The sequence below is a fragment of the Quercus suber genome, unplaced genomic scaffold (genome assembly GCF_002906115.3).
Source record: "Quercus suber isolate HL8 unplaced genomic scaffold, Cork oak 2.0 scaffold_511, whole genome shotgun sequence".
In the NCBI taxonomy this organism is placed as follows: Eukaryota; Viridiplantae; Streptophyta; class Magnoliopsida; order Fagales; family Fagaceae; genus Quercus; species Quercus suber.
This window is the reverse complement of record NW_027069960.1, coordinates 225,825-241,179: the sequence shown is the minus strand read 5'-3', so window position 1 is coordinate 241,179 and position 15,355 is coordinate 225,825. Positions and strand designations below refer to the sequence as shown.

The window sequence follows — 15,355 nt, the reverse complement described above, 5'->3', positions numbered from 1 at the left end:
AACCAGACCAACAGAGAGTCAGAGGAAAATCAGACGCAAATCTACCACAAAAATCAGTAATTACTTGCGGACAGGAGTGGTACTTCTCCTTGGCAAAACGAACAGGCCTACATTTCGCCAAGTATTGGGCACAGTGCTCAAACAACAACTGCTGCAAAATGGTGCTATGTACAGAGGAAGTGACTAAGTGGTAGGAGCCAGCCTGACTATCGTCACTCTGCAGGATATCCAGTTGAACATACAGATGCCCCAAGAACACGGGGGCCAGCGGCAGACTCACCTCGGCAGATATTTTAATAGCCAAACGAAAACACAAAGGCTTTATGGCGTAATGGGGATGGGACCCAAAGACAAATTTGCAAAGCCAAAAAGCAATGAAAGCAGCACGGCGGGAAACAGCAGAAAACTTGGAAGAAGAACTAACCCAGTAAGATAACTTAGCATTTCCAGCCATCCTTTTCTTTAACTCCACTTCAATAGCCTCTTCCTCCGGAGAAAGCTCAATGGTGGCAGGATCGACATCACTAAGGATAGGCAAGAGTAACTGATTGGCCACATCCTCAAAAGTAACGGTGAGTTCGCCGCAAGAGAAGAAGAATGTGTGAGTAGTGGCACACCACCGGCGAACCAAATGACGAAGGTTGTAGAGGTCTCGAAAATTGGATAGACTTCGGGAAAGAACGACGACCTTTAGAACACCGGCGCGCTGAAGCAAATCCATGAAGCTCGTGTCAGATAACTCGCTATCAACCCACTCCTTCCAACCCAAGGCAGTGCCTGACCCAAATTCGAGATGGATAGGCACAGGGAGTGCAATGCCTTGACGAATGACTAAATCGGGGGTGGAAGAGGATGTCGGGGCCCAAGAAAAATTGGGGTTTCGCTGGCAAAGAGCAAGCCACACGCGGCCCGGCGGCAGCGACACATAATCACCGGAAACCTTGGGAAAGTGAGGACTAATACTATACTAAGGGTCGATCAGAGGGGTGCACTCACTATTCGGGTCGCGCTGCACCTCTTCCTTATCGGAGTGGTCCAATTCGGAGTGCATGGCCTCTTCTTCCATTTCTTGTCCGACCGGTGGATCGGAAACAACCTCTTTTCCTTTACGACGGGAGGAGGCCTGAGATTTCACTAGTGCCATGGCGTGAGGATTTGATCGGAGTGAAATGAGAATGGGTGTTCGAAGAGAAGAAACAGTGAAGGAAGGGAGACAAAGAAGATATTTTGGAAGAGGAGGAGTTTATGTCTGGATTGGAAAGGGACTCTCTTCTTAAATACTTGGGTTATTAATGCCGGCCTGAAGGGAGGCGACTGGTCAGCCATCAAGAGAAGAATGAAATTAATGAGGCGGCGGTTATGTCTTAAAGCAATTGCCATTTTGGAAAATCTGAAGAGTCACTATTGTTCACAGCAGAAAAAAAAAATATATGTATGAGAAGGAGTCCATAGTTTAAAAAGCCTGCGAAGGAAAAGAAAGAAGGAAAGTGAAAAGGACAATAAGGTCTTTTATTCACATATGAACCACAAGAACGTTCCATATGTTCAGGAGGCTAAATGTTGAGGGTCATTTTCTGTAAAACACAAAAAGGAAGGAGGCCCAACCTAGCAGTACAGGCAGCAAACAAATGTGGCAAGTATAGAATAAAACCATTAAGCCCAAGCGGTAGGAATAGTGGGTCACAGGTCCATTTGATGAATAAATGGGTCTTAAGAGAGCAAATGGGCTCAAAGAGCCTGGAAAGAAAGAATAATAAACCCACAGGCAGTATATGATGTGGAAAAGAAAGAATGGGCCGTGGTAGGCCTAAAGTAATGTAAAGCAAAGAGAGAAGGGGATTGTTGGCAAGCCCACAAACCCCAAAGATGAGTATGAAGTAATTGGGTCGGGGAAGCCTAATGAAGTAAGTAAAATCCCATGGGAGACACAAAATGAGAAAAAGGGCCGAGGAAGCCCAAAACGAGTAAACGGGCCGAGGATGCCCAAGGGGAAATAAAGGGGACACACCCTTAAGAAAGAAAGTCCATGGCTATGCAAAGGCATTTTGGGAAGAGAGTAAACGACAAGTCTAAAAGGACCAGCAGGACCAAGTCATTACAGCAGGAATGACAGAATGATGTGGCAGGACAGAATGACAATTAGGAAACAGGCTAAGAGAAATGTAAAACCCAGTATTGAAATAAAGCCCAGTCCATAAAGGAACAGCGAAAACCTAAAACAGCCCACCTAAAAGAAAGGAGAAGTGCGGCAAATTGTGTAAACAAAGCTCCAGACCGCGGCAAATGCATGAGCAGTAGGTAGACTTTGGACACACATGAAAGGAAAGCACACGCAAAGCCCAGACACTACCAGCCTGTACCCAGCCAATATGGGACGTGGTGGGGTCATGGGTCAGAGGTAAGAGGTAGGGGGTATGATTTAATGGTGGGGAGAGGGAAAAATGCCTATTCTGCGGCTCTTGCCCAAGCCTTTTCGGGAGTTACGTCCTGCTGGGATGACAGACCATCCAAAATAGGCAGGGTTGAGGGAGGAACCGTTAGGTGCATGCCATGAGGGAATGAGAGAGAAAATCATTTACATCGTGGCAGGAAAGAATGCCACGGTGCATTAACAGAACAAAACAAACTTGCCTCCGCTTGGCAGGGGCAAGTACGCCCAGACCAGACAAAGGCTGTTAAAGGGTAAGATGGTAAAATCCAGTCACGGCAGGCCCTATAAAAGGAACCTTGCCGTGCCCTGTAAAAAGGATCGAAAAACAGAGGTATTAGGGAGAAGAAAAGAAAACAAAAAGAAAAAGAAAGAAAAGAAAAAGATAAGAGAGAAAACAGAAAACAGAGAGAAACAGATACAATGGGCATGCACCAGTAGGTCATTTTCCTTCTCTCCCCCTCGAAATCCTACTCTCTTTGAGATAGGTGGACAAAGGAGATTCCCTTGGGCATTAACCATTTAGGTCCGGTTCCCTTAAAATCATTAATCCCCACGGTAGGATCTATTTCCTAGGAGATTAGTTGCATTGAGAGGAGGCATTCTTCCTCCTTGGTCTTTACCTCTATGGACTTAAACTTGACTTGACAATTCTTTTCGATTAACTCATAGTATTGCTTAAACATTTTATTTCTCTTGTAAAAGCCATTGTTATCATTGTCATTGCTATTATTGTGATTGTCATAAAAAAATAGAGATTACTTGGTCATTTTACATTAAGAAATAGGTCATAGTACTCTGTTTCTTTGTTGTTATTATATTTGCTTGCCGTAAACCATTTGTAACAGCTCTGCCTGTTGTAAGCATATTCCTGGCAGACGAGGTCTAGTTTGCGCCCAAGTCGGCCCAAAGTGAGTACAGTTGGGCTGGTCTCAACTCTCTGACTCAGAATTACTCGGGCCCATTACCGCAGGAGGCAGCCTAGCCCAACCCAAAGCATAACAAAAAAAAAAAAAGGCCCCTACAATAATTAAATATTACCATTTTTTATAAGGAAATTTATTTAAAACTTTTTTATACATTGATAGTTGAGCGTGGGCATTTAAATTTTGAATGTCTCTATTGAAAATTGAGGTGCCAATTAGTTAAGCTAAATCTTATTGAAATATTGAAAAAAACTAATAATAAGTTGCACCGCACATTGTGCGGGAACTTAGCTAATATTTTTAATTACAATAGCATTTGGTACATGTCCAAAACCCAAACTGACATAAAGTAAACATAAATTACTTTTGAGATTTGTTACTAGTAATAATTATTAATTAACATTTAAAAAGAAAGTATTTTTCAATTCAAATACTTTTAATAAATTTCACCATACTCAAGTAGAACACACAATGCAGTTTTCAATGAAATATAATTTTATTGATACTTGAAAAAACATTACACACTTTTCTATACTCTACTCTTGCTTCTTATTTCTCTTACACTTATTTGCTATCTCACTTGTTCAATACTTTTGGATGATTTGATACATTTAGCAGACCTTTATATATAAAACAAGACTACACTAAAGAAGACAACATCCTAAATTCATAGTTTACAAAGTGAAAAACATGGCAAAAGAAAAGTCAAGAAAGGCAACACATTTGTATCTCGATCTCCTCTTCACCTATACTAAGCTATTTTCTTTAAGGGAAAATAATATACTCGCTACATATCATTTAAAATTATGTTTAAAACATGATTTCAAATAATTTAAACACAATTTTAAAGGAAGTGTGTATGAAGTGTGCAGTAACGAGTGTGTGATAATCATTACTCTTTTCCTAATAGCAAATATATATGACGTAACACATGCGAAATAAATCATACTAACATGACATAACACATGTTAGTATGAAGTGAACAGTAACGAGTGTGTGATAATCATTACTCTTTCTCTAGTAGCAAATATATATGATGCAACACATGCAAAATAAATCATACTAACATGAAAACTTAATGGCACATGCAAAATGCTTCACCATTCAACGTCGGTGCTGAATCTTACAAGTTCCAGTGGAGAGTCAAGATGCAATCAAAAGTAAAAATGAGCTGAAATAAAAATTTCTTTATGCTTGATCAACAATCGGATTCACCATGTATGTTGTAAACTTAAGACAAGATGGGTCCCTAGGCCAGATGTCTCAGATGATGAACTATTTTCATTGCCATTTGCCGACATGGTTTAATTACTTTTGTGCTCCATGATTGTACAGGCTGGATGAAATGTATTTGAAAGAGCAAAGGCTATAAGAAAAATCATGCAACAATTTATTGCTGGTAATGGTTTGAATGGCTTGAGAATGGATCTGGATCTGGTCCTTTAACTTCAGGACCTATGTAACCAACCAACTTTCAGCTAGTTTTGAGCACACACTAAAGGCCAGTTTGGATTGAAGGGAGAAGGAGGGGGAGTGGGGGGAGTAGAGTAAGGGCCCGTTTGGATGGAGGGAGGAATGAGAGGGAGTAGAGTAGAGCTGGCTGAATATAAGCTAATTTTGAGTTAAATCTACTCTACTCCCTTTCTTTCCCCCTCAATCCAAACAGACCATAAAATTGGCTAAAAATAAGCTAATTTTTGGGCCAAATCTACTTTGCTTTACTTATCGCACTCCCCTTCAATCCAAGCAGACCATAAAAATTGGGCTAGCAAATGTAGTATTCTACGTTTTGAAATTTTTTTACATATATATGTACTTATGAAACAATAAGTTGAAAGTTAGTCATCTATTTCATTTTGGAAGGCCATTAAAAAAACTCTGTAGATACAATATTGATACAATTTGGAGAAATCAATGCCTCCTTTTCATTATTTTATCTGAGTTTAAATTTAAGAAAGTAGTTTTTGCCTTTGAGAACTGATTGCTTTTTAGTTTGAAAATCATGATTAAATGTTCCATTTTTTTTTAATTAAAAAAATATAGATTTTTTAAAACTAGATGCTAAGCCAAAGCCACTTCTTATAACTCAGTGAGGAGGTATTGAGTACTTATTAATGTAAAAGTGTAACCTAAGATTAATCCCTAGGCATATAAGTTCATAGGGATTGATCTTGTGGTTACTTAGCACCCAAAGCTAAATGGATTACATTAGATTATCGGGGCTTACAATAACACTTGTGGATATTCATCTATTCAAATCTTGCATTACCTCGGATTATTATTTTTATTTTTTATATTGTTGAGAATCTACCTCGGATATTCAGGATTTGAGTATAAGACATAAGAGCTGTATCGATGGTCAATCAAGTCTGCTTCTCAGTTAATAGCAGCTGGTAAAAAAGAAATAATTAACAACTTCATTATTTCACCTATTGCTTCACCTATTGTAAATGAGACGTTTGTTGAGAGAGTAATGCTAAGACTACAATTTTTGCCATAACTTGCTTATATGGCAAATCGTAATTGGTAAAGTTGTGGACCCATGCACATTGACCCACTAATTTTACTTCCCCAATCACAACTTATCACGTAAGCAAGTTGTGGCAAAATTTGTGATTCTAGCATTTTCCTTTTGAGATTATGGTACAAAATTTTTAGGGGGATAATTGATAAAGTCAGCACAAATCAGTACATCTGAATTAGTAGTGGGTGAATTTGAAGAGAAGTGTTGTTACACACAAGTACAGACGTGTGTAATAAGTTTAAGCCGTAAGTTTAAGCTGGAGTTGAATATCACTGCCAAAAACTTCATCACCAATTTCAAACAATTTGGTTAATGTATGCCCTTAAGAGTTATACAACAAATACAAACTATTTTACAACATTTTTATAAAATGTTGATGTGACCAACTTCTTATTAGTTTTTATTTAGGCCCATCATTAATATCACTTTTTCATTTACAAATAATTACTCACCACATTAGCCGTTTATAAATTTTTTTGTAAAATAGTTTGTATCTCTGGCACTATTCTTGCCCTTAATCATCTATTTTAAGAAACTTTTTATGAAAAATTAAAAAGGCAATAAAAAAAAGTTAGCAACTTTTTCATTTTTTCATAAAAATCTTTCTAAAATGGTTTATTAATATATATCCTAAGGGTATATGTTAGTACAATCCATTTCAAAATTACTAAGACCACAATAAATTTTACAATTTTTGTTAGTGGAATAAATGTGGTGGGTCTATATGGGTTTACAACTCGCCACGTAGACAAGCTGTGACACAATTACGATCCTAGCATTATTGCATCAATTTACTATTATTGTATTTTTAAACACTGGTCATTCTTGAATTCTCTCAGTTTCCATTTATTGATTAGGAATGAATTCTTTCTTGGTTTTATTTATGTATGGGGTCTTTTGTTGTTGATGTATTTAGATATAGGTCTTTAATGTGCAACATACGTCTAGTTGCCTTGTTTAATACTTCTCTCTTGTAACTTTGAATTCAATAGTCTTGTTTCAGGAGGTTGTCTGGTTGTGTTAACAGAACTGTTCACACCGAGTCAAGGATTTTGGAGGACATAAAATCAACTATTATGGACATCCATTTGAAAGATTCTATTGCTTATCTACAAAGCTGATGTCGCGGAAGCCTGAAGAGAAGTACACACGATACTCTCTTGATGAAATAGAAATTAAACTGTTAGTTTCTGGTAGTACACCTCGAATCCACGAGGGGTTTCCCTGAATCCACAAGGAGATAAAACTGGAATCCACCAGAAAAGAAAATTTGACAAAAGTCTGTGTTTATTGATAATAGTCTATGAAAAACGATTACAAACTTAGAGGTCTATTTAAGGGCTCCTTAAAACTTGACAGACAAGAAAATATAATCTAAAATAACTCCTAATTGATACCTAACCATAACAGGAATCAAATTTGACCTAAAAACCATTAAATACACCTAAAAACAAGGAAATAAATCACCTAAACTTAAAATAACGTTTTTTTACATAAAAATACCAAAAATAATAAATTACAATAATTAAATAGTAAATTGTGTCCTACATCAAAAGCTTGTTCATCGTTGGGTTGGTAGAATTTTTAGTAAATTCATTGATTAGCTACAAGAATTTTCTTACCATAAGAAATAGTTTACGTCTACCACTTACATAGGCTGCTTGAACGTAAGGGAAAGTTAAAGTGATCTTTAAATGCTTGCAGTGATTGAACTCATCGATCTTCTGTTGACTCTTCTCTTACATTGCATTACTGAAAACAGAACCCATCTACCTCCTGACATCGCACCAAAAACATTAATGTTGCCTTAAATAGAGACATGCACTAAATACATGGCCGGTTTGGCACCTTTTATTTTTTATTTTTATTTTATTTATAGATGGTCTCAGACTCTCAATGGCTCAATCTATGAAGAAAGAGACTGAAGTAGCACATGTATCAATTATTACTTGTGGTTGAACTCCTAGAATAGAAGGCTAGAAACCCTTATGGAGAAAAGACCGGTAGCTTTTTCTGCAACAGTACTCTTCACTACTGTTGTTTTTTTCTCCATTGCTGCTTTTCCTTCCAGTGCCAACCTTTCATTTAACTTCTATGCAGCTTCATGCCCACCAGCTGAGTTTATGGTTAGAAACACAGTGAGGTCGGCTTCCTCTGTTGATCCAACTGTTTCTGGGAAGCTTCTTCGCTTGCTGTTCCACGACTGCTTCGTGGAGGTAAGTGAGTCTTTTGGTTTAGCTAAATGTGGTTAGTCACCTTAAAAAAAGGTATGGACTACGAGTATATGCGTGGTAGGCTTAGGCACAAGGAAATGTAATAAGTTGTGGAATGTGGAGTAGTGAGTATTCCACACTACTGTACATTGTCAGTACAAACTGTCACCGTTCATGTTTAATTGTTATATCTGTACATAAATTGTGGATATCACGTATGCAAGTTTAGATATGATGTGTACGGAGTCTACGCTATTGTGTAACAAGATTTTTGGCTAAATTGTGCATTGTCTTTCTTTATCCAATCAATCTTTGATTCTTTTCTCCTGGGAAGAGGAGAGGCTTTCAAGACTAACTTCCTAATCCCCCCAACTTAATGAACCTAGCCCAACGACCCCAACCCAACTCAACTTGATACCTCTCGGATTTATTTTTTGGGCAGTGTTAATTATACACGCATGCGAAAAATAACAAAATCATGCATTGAAGACACCGTGTCTTCAACAATTTCAGTTGTTTTTTGTGCGTTTATGGACGTGTGAAAGTGTGTGCGCAACAGATTTTAGCCTCTTTTTTTTTTTTTTTGGAGTCAACGGTTTGGATTGTATTTATTTATTTATTGGAAATCTGGGTTGGGTTGGATTCAGGTTGGCAAAATTTAGAGACTAAGCAAAGCAACCTAGCCCCATGCTATTAATAATTTGAAAAAATATATCTCATTGCTTCAAAAGAAACTATAAAGGTTTTTGCTAGGTATATCAGAGACAACTATCCTATAAGCTCTTTCAGTGGGGTGGGCAAAGTCCCAAAAGACATAGGTAGAAGCATCTGGACAAGCGAGTAGAGTGAATGGAATACATAAGCCCACGTCGCAGCTCCCAACATTTGCAACTTGAAAGCCTGAAATTGTATGAATAGTCACAAATTAGGAATGTAATGGACATCTCGCAGTTGGCTTTAACTCTGACTTGCAATACAAAAAATTTCTTTGCTAGAAAATTTATATATCTATACTTCTTTATGAATGAAGCTTCTATTTTCATCTTGTTTCAACTTTCTTCCCTTCCTAGTTTATTTCCTGAAACAGGATCGTTCTTAAAGTATGGATATGCCAAAGCCTATTTGTTTTTTTAAAAAGTGTCTCCTGCATTTGTAGTCTCACAATGCAACCCAATCAAGAACTATTAGAAATGTTCCCCACACTTTCAAATGTCATGATTTATAGGGTTGTGATGCATCTGTGCTGCTACAAGGAAATGGGACGGAGCGAAACGATCCAGCAAACACATCTCTTGGAGGATTTTCAGTAATAGATTCAGCTAAAAGAGTACTAGAAATCTTCTGTCCACGAACTGTTTCTTGTGCTGATATTGTTGCTTTGGCTGCCAGAGACGCTGTTGAAATGGTGAGAGACATCTCTCAAGTACTTGTGTTCATCTTCATCTTCTTTACTTAATTTCCCATATCTATTTCGGTTTGGTGTACCATTCATGAAGGCTTGGAATTTGGAAACAGGCTGGCGGACCAGCAATTCAGATTCCAACAGGTAGAAGAGATGGGATGGTTTCAGCAGCTTCTAATGTTAGGCCTAATATTGCAGACACAGTTTTTTCAGTGGATGACATGAAAAAGCTCTTCTCTTCTAAAGGATTGTCCTTGGATGACCTTGTCACCCTTTCAGGTAATATTACATCAATGAACTTACACACTTGATAAGATCTTGATCACAACTCTTACAGCGAAGTTGTCATAAATGGTTTATTTATTAGTATTTTTAAATTGTTGTAGGTGAGTACACAATTTTTTTTTCTTCTTTCCCTATCAAATGGCCATGGATTTAGTCTGATCTCAAATAGTTCATAAAATTAACTTGACATATATGTATGATTTAATGAAGGTTTCCAGCACAATTTGCTTTAATGTCTTTGTCTCATTGCTTTTGTGACGTCTGGTCATTTTGTATAATTTCGGGTTCATATCCTCTGCATCCTACAATCTACTCTTATTATGATTGTACCTCCTACACTCTACTCTTATTATGACTCTACCTTGATGTTTAGTTTAGTCTCTCTTTTTATTTATTTATTTATATTTTTTATTTTTATTTTTAACTAAAATTATCACCAATTTTACTATAAAAACCTTACAAAGTGATGTATCAATAAATGAGATCGGTTTCACATCAACAATATAATAAATAAATTATTGATTCTTTTTGCTAGTGTTTTAAAAATTGACACATCTATATATAAGGTCATCCATGTAGTAAAATTTGTATTGTCTACAGTATGAATGATTGTAGGAGACTACATGAACGTTAAAAAATGTGGTCTCTCTTTCTTATGAGTAGGTAGTGCACATTGAGCATTTCATGCATAGGACTTTTTGGTTGTCTTGCAATGAGGGCAACTAATATCCTGAGTTTATGGCTAGCTGGTTGGCTACTGTTAACCGTTGCATTACAAGATAGTGTTGCTCTCTGCAGGAGCTCACACCATTGGAGCAGCTCACTGCAGCGCATTCAACGATCGTTTTCAAGAAAACTCCAATGGGAATCTCACACTCATTGACACATCCCTTAACAGTACTTATGCTGGAGAGCTCATGAAACAGTGCCCTGCAAGAGCAAGCCCCTCTGTAACTGTTAATAACGATCCTGAAACATCTTTAATGTTTGACAACCAGTACTACCGAAATCTTTTAGCCCATAAGGGGCTATTCCAATCAGATTCCGTTCTGTTAGATGATAACAGAACGCGGAAACAAGTAGTGGATTTCGCAAATGACCAAGTTGGCTTTTTTGAGAGTTGGAGTCAGTCATTTTTGAAGCTTACCAGCATTGATGTAAAAACAGGTGATGAAGGAGAAATTAGAAGATCTTGTTCAACAACGAATGAGTAAAGAACTACCTATCCTTTCGAGGGAATTACACTAAAACAAACTGGTACTTCCAAAGTATTACTCAAATAATGCCTACAAGACGCTTAATTAGAGCAGCTTTTACATGCATATACAAACCCAGTAAAGTTTATATTTTCAGTTGTAACTTGTAAGTCTCATTGTTTGTTTGTGTGTCTGGATTTTGGTGATGTTTTTCAATTTTCATTAGGGATATTGTGTTGTATTTATGGAAATAGTTTGTAAGCTTTTGTTACTGTTGACATTGTGTTTATACTTTTCCTTGCACTGGTTTGTATTATCATATATAATAAGACACATCCGGCCCTGCTTTGGGTTGGGATTGCCCGACCACACATCAATTCTTCGTGGTTACAAGATGGAACAAGATTCTTTCCATTTGACTTAAAACACAGGGGGTCTATTTCAAGTGGATTGAGTGCCACGTCACTTACGTGATGAATACATTTTTGGATTTGTAAGTGATGAATATATTTTTAGATTTGTAATATTTAATCTGAAGCATGAAATGAATTTATTTCATTTGTATCGAGTATCATGTCATTTACATGGTACTTAATACATTTTTAAATTTGAATCATGAATAGATCCATTTCAAATGGAGAGGGTCCTTACATTAAGTTTTGTTAGAAATATTTTAGTGACCGACCAAACTCTTAACCAAAAACAAGTGTAATCCAAATAATCAACAAGAACAAGAAGAAGAGATAAGTTTCTCGCATTACTATAAAATCACGTGAATGCATTGTCTTTTAAGATTGATTCTTGCCACTACGAGTAAAACTCTATGTAAATCGGTTCTTTGATGGAATAACCCCTCAAGATCATACTATACTGACCTTTATGTTAAACACACTTCCACACATAAAAGGTTTAAGAATAAGTTTCTAATACTATCTTTCCTCCAATCGGTCAAGCAAGAGAAAACTATGTTGGAGAGCAAGAAGACTTTTAGGAGAGGAAAAGAACAATACACCACTGTTATGATCAAGAAAGCAATTAATATGAATGATAATAAAATAATAGATTTCTCAAACAGGTTGAACCAAACTATTACACATGGATATAAAAAGCCCAAAAAGTTTGGAAAAGAGAAAAAAAACAAAAGGCCCAAGGTAATATGGATTAATACGCATGAGATGGGGCGGAGCGAGCGTGTGATATAGATGGGGCTCTTGCCCGCACTAGGTCTCGTATCTTAAAATATCAAAAGAGGTCCATAATATTTTATAAACATATGAAAGAGCACACTCCTAACCAATATAGGCCTCACAATAAAGATCAAGCATTTGGAACACATCCACAACAAGAAGTTTTTCCAACTCTTTCTTTTCTTTTGTCACCTCATTCTTATATGTCTTCATATGAGTCTTCAATCTTCCTAATCTTCTTCCATTGGATTCCAAAAATTATTTTCTATGGTATCATCAATTTATCCCACTTCTTTTTTGCAATGATTTGGTTATATATATGGATGGATCATTGCCTCCTCCAGCAAAAACATGACTTGATCCTGTCATAGGCAAAGACCTTTAGTTATATTTTACTTTTGACCAAATATTTTACTGCAAAACAAACATTATAAAATGTGAAAATATTTTACATTAAAATAAATGGAGCGTTAATCACCAAAAATTATCAAGTCAATATATTAATCACACACAAAAACACAAAAATTTACAAAGAATGGCAAAACTTAAGTAAAGTATTTTATGTGTTGTTTGATAGGTTCCCTAATTAAACCATCCCATGTGGCCAATTTATCCAAGTTAGCACAAACAATGTCTTCATTTTTAACAACAAAGGTTGCTAGAGTAGCAAAAAAAGAAAAAGAAATGATTGGGTAAGCGATGGGGCTCTACAATGGGGTTGATTCAACTAAGGGAGTAGCCAAGAATTTTAAGTTGGTAAGGCCGAATAAAAATTATGTATTCATATGTTAGTCGTAATTCATAAATATTGTATATCAAATTATCAAATGTAATATATTATAATCTTTCTAAACTTAAGAGCAAATTCTAGTTTAAAAATAAGGGAAAACTTAAGTAGTACATTACATACATGGCAATTCAAATTATCCCCTATAAACAGTACAACGTTAGAACAACTTATTTGGTACCTAAATTCAAGCCCAAAAGGAAAAAAAAATGATAAAAAAATGATGATGGTGAGGAATAATTGTATAACTTAGAGGCAAAGATCAATTTTGAGGAAAAAACTTGTAATGATGATAAGGAGAAATAAAGAGTGAATTTTAAACATGAATGGTTTTAGACCCCTTAAAACACAACCAGATTGGTTAGTCTAGATTAATTAGCCAAGTTGTTACTTAGTCAAATTAAACAATTCTAGGTTAAAACAATCAAACAATCATATCAAGATATAAAGCAGTAGAAAATAAATGAATACAATATATGATGACCCATGAAACCACACGGTAAAAACCTGGGGAGGATTTGACCTAGCTATCCTCAAGGTAAACCTGAATCCACTATGCGAAAGAATCGAAGTTCATACAGAATAAGGACTACAAGCTCCCCGCTTGACTTCCTAATGCTACCCACCAGTAGAACTTACTGACACGACCACGTGCAAGCTCCGAATCCACGGACTCATTCTTTCTTGGATTCTTCAATCAGCTATAAGCACCCCCACTTGATATTCTTTAAGCTTCAATGGTAGCAACCAAGTTGATCATCAAGATGTAGATAAGATCTCCAACTTGAAAACCCTAAGTTTTGTGTAAAGGAAAGCTCCTCAAAGATCTCACAAGAGACTTACACAAAACAGCAATGTATGAGCAATAATACAATTGGAGCAACCTCCAAAATCGTGGCTAGGGTTTAGTTTATATACCTAGGGTAAAAACATAAAACCTTAAACGTTTAATGAAGTAGGGCTGAGTTGGAAATTCTGCAGAAAAATCAACCTGTGCGATTTTCGATCGATCGAGTCTATTCTTCGATCGATCGAGTCAGGTCGAAAGTCCCAAGTACTTCTGCAGCCACTCGATTCCAATTTTACAATAATAAATCAACTTTGAGCAAGCCTAAACAAGACTAAATACATTATTTTGATCATGGTTTGCTAACATTACAAATTAGAGTTCTAAATACATAAAATCCTAAGACCTTAGAACCTAACAAAACACTAAAAGAAGAGGACTCAATTAGTGACACACATAAGGCAAAAAAATTAGTGGCATACATAGTTCATATTTTCACACTTGTAGTGTTGTACACACTATGGGAAATGTTAAAATGAAAGAATAGTTATGAATTTATAGGTAAAATTATAAAAGTTTTTTTGAATTGGGTGGTAATTGGGACCCACTTTAGCAACTAATGATTTAGTGATTTAGACTATATAATTGTTAAGCCAAGCCATGTCAATGATTTATATTGGGGACCAACCATTAAATTTAAAGGGCCAAACTGAGTTTTATAGCCCAAGATATAAAGAGTTTTTGAACTTTTGGGGGTAATGAGCCTTCGCCCCTAGAGCCAGGGGTAGTTTGTGGTGGTAAACGAGGACCAAGAACAATAGGTTTTAGCTTGAGGAAGACCTTGTATAGTCAAGCCGAGTCATTGGTGTGAGGAGGAACTCGGATGAGGCTAGACTATGTGATAGTTGAGGGGTTTCGGCCTTAATGTGGATTGATAGGCGAATTTGTGGTGGTTGGTGTTAGGTGGCTGAGGGTTGGTAGGTTTGGGTATAGGAGTCGAGATGAGAGGGCGATGAAGCTGTGGGTTGATCATGATCTTGCTAGGTTTTGGTGCTTATGGGTTGGGTTTGGTCATGGTCTTGGCTCTTGCAATTATTTATTTATTTATTTTTTTAATACAAGATAAAAATTCTAATTTAAATTAATCTAAGTATACCTAAGTTTCACTTTACATAAAAAAAAATAAAATAGAAAACTCTTTTTATTCTTGAAGGGAAAAATTGCAAGACAAATTTCTAATAAATTCACTATTGTAAAATCAATAACAATTTCAATCATACAAGCATTTTATTTTATTTTATTTATTTTTAATGGAAGCATAAAACACTAATTTTGGGAATAAAAGTAACAAATCAATAATTAACTATAACTATATACTTTTTTTTGAGAGTTTCAACCTATGGTGTTTGCTTCTAATGATAGTTCTTTATCATCAGACCAAGACACCAATTGGTTTTTGGTGTAAGTGGGGATTAAACCCCAAATCTTTTATTCAATAATAAAAAACTTTACCAATTTATTGAGTTGTATGAGGAGAAAATCTCTTATACATTTCTGGGGGGTATTATTCGTCTACATCTATCTCAATTGGTGGTTTATTGAATCGTTGCAATTGATGCT

The 15,355-nt window shown here is 36.2% G+C and overlaps 1 protein-coding gene across 1 annotated transcript; it reads left to right on the top strand.

Annotated features, from left to right (window-relative positions):
• Nucleotides 1-7,783: 7,783 nt before the first annotated feature.
• LOC112039193 (peroxidase 46) lies at nucleotides 7,784-11,339 on the top strand. Its single transcript, XM_024072049.2, has 4 exons — nucleotides 7,784-8,094; nucleotides 9,317-9,496; nucleotides 9,607-9,772; nucleotides 10,577-11,339. Exons 1-4 carry the CDS (start codon nucleotides 7,867-7,869, stop codon nucleotides 10,990-10,992), a joined length of 990 nt encoding a protein of 329 aa, XP_023927817.2. The 5' UTR covers nucleotides 7,784-7,866; the 3' UTR covers nucleotides 10,993-11,339.
• The last annotated feature ends 4,016 nt before the right edge of the window (nucleotides 11,340-15,355 follow it).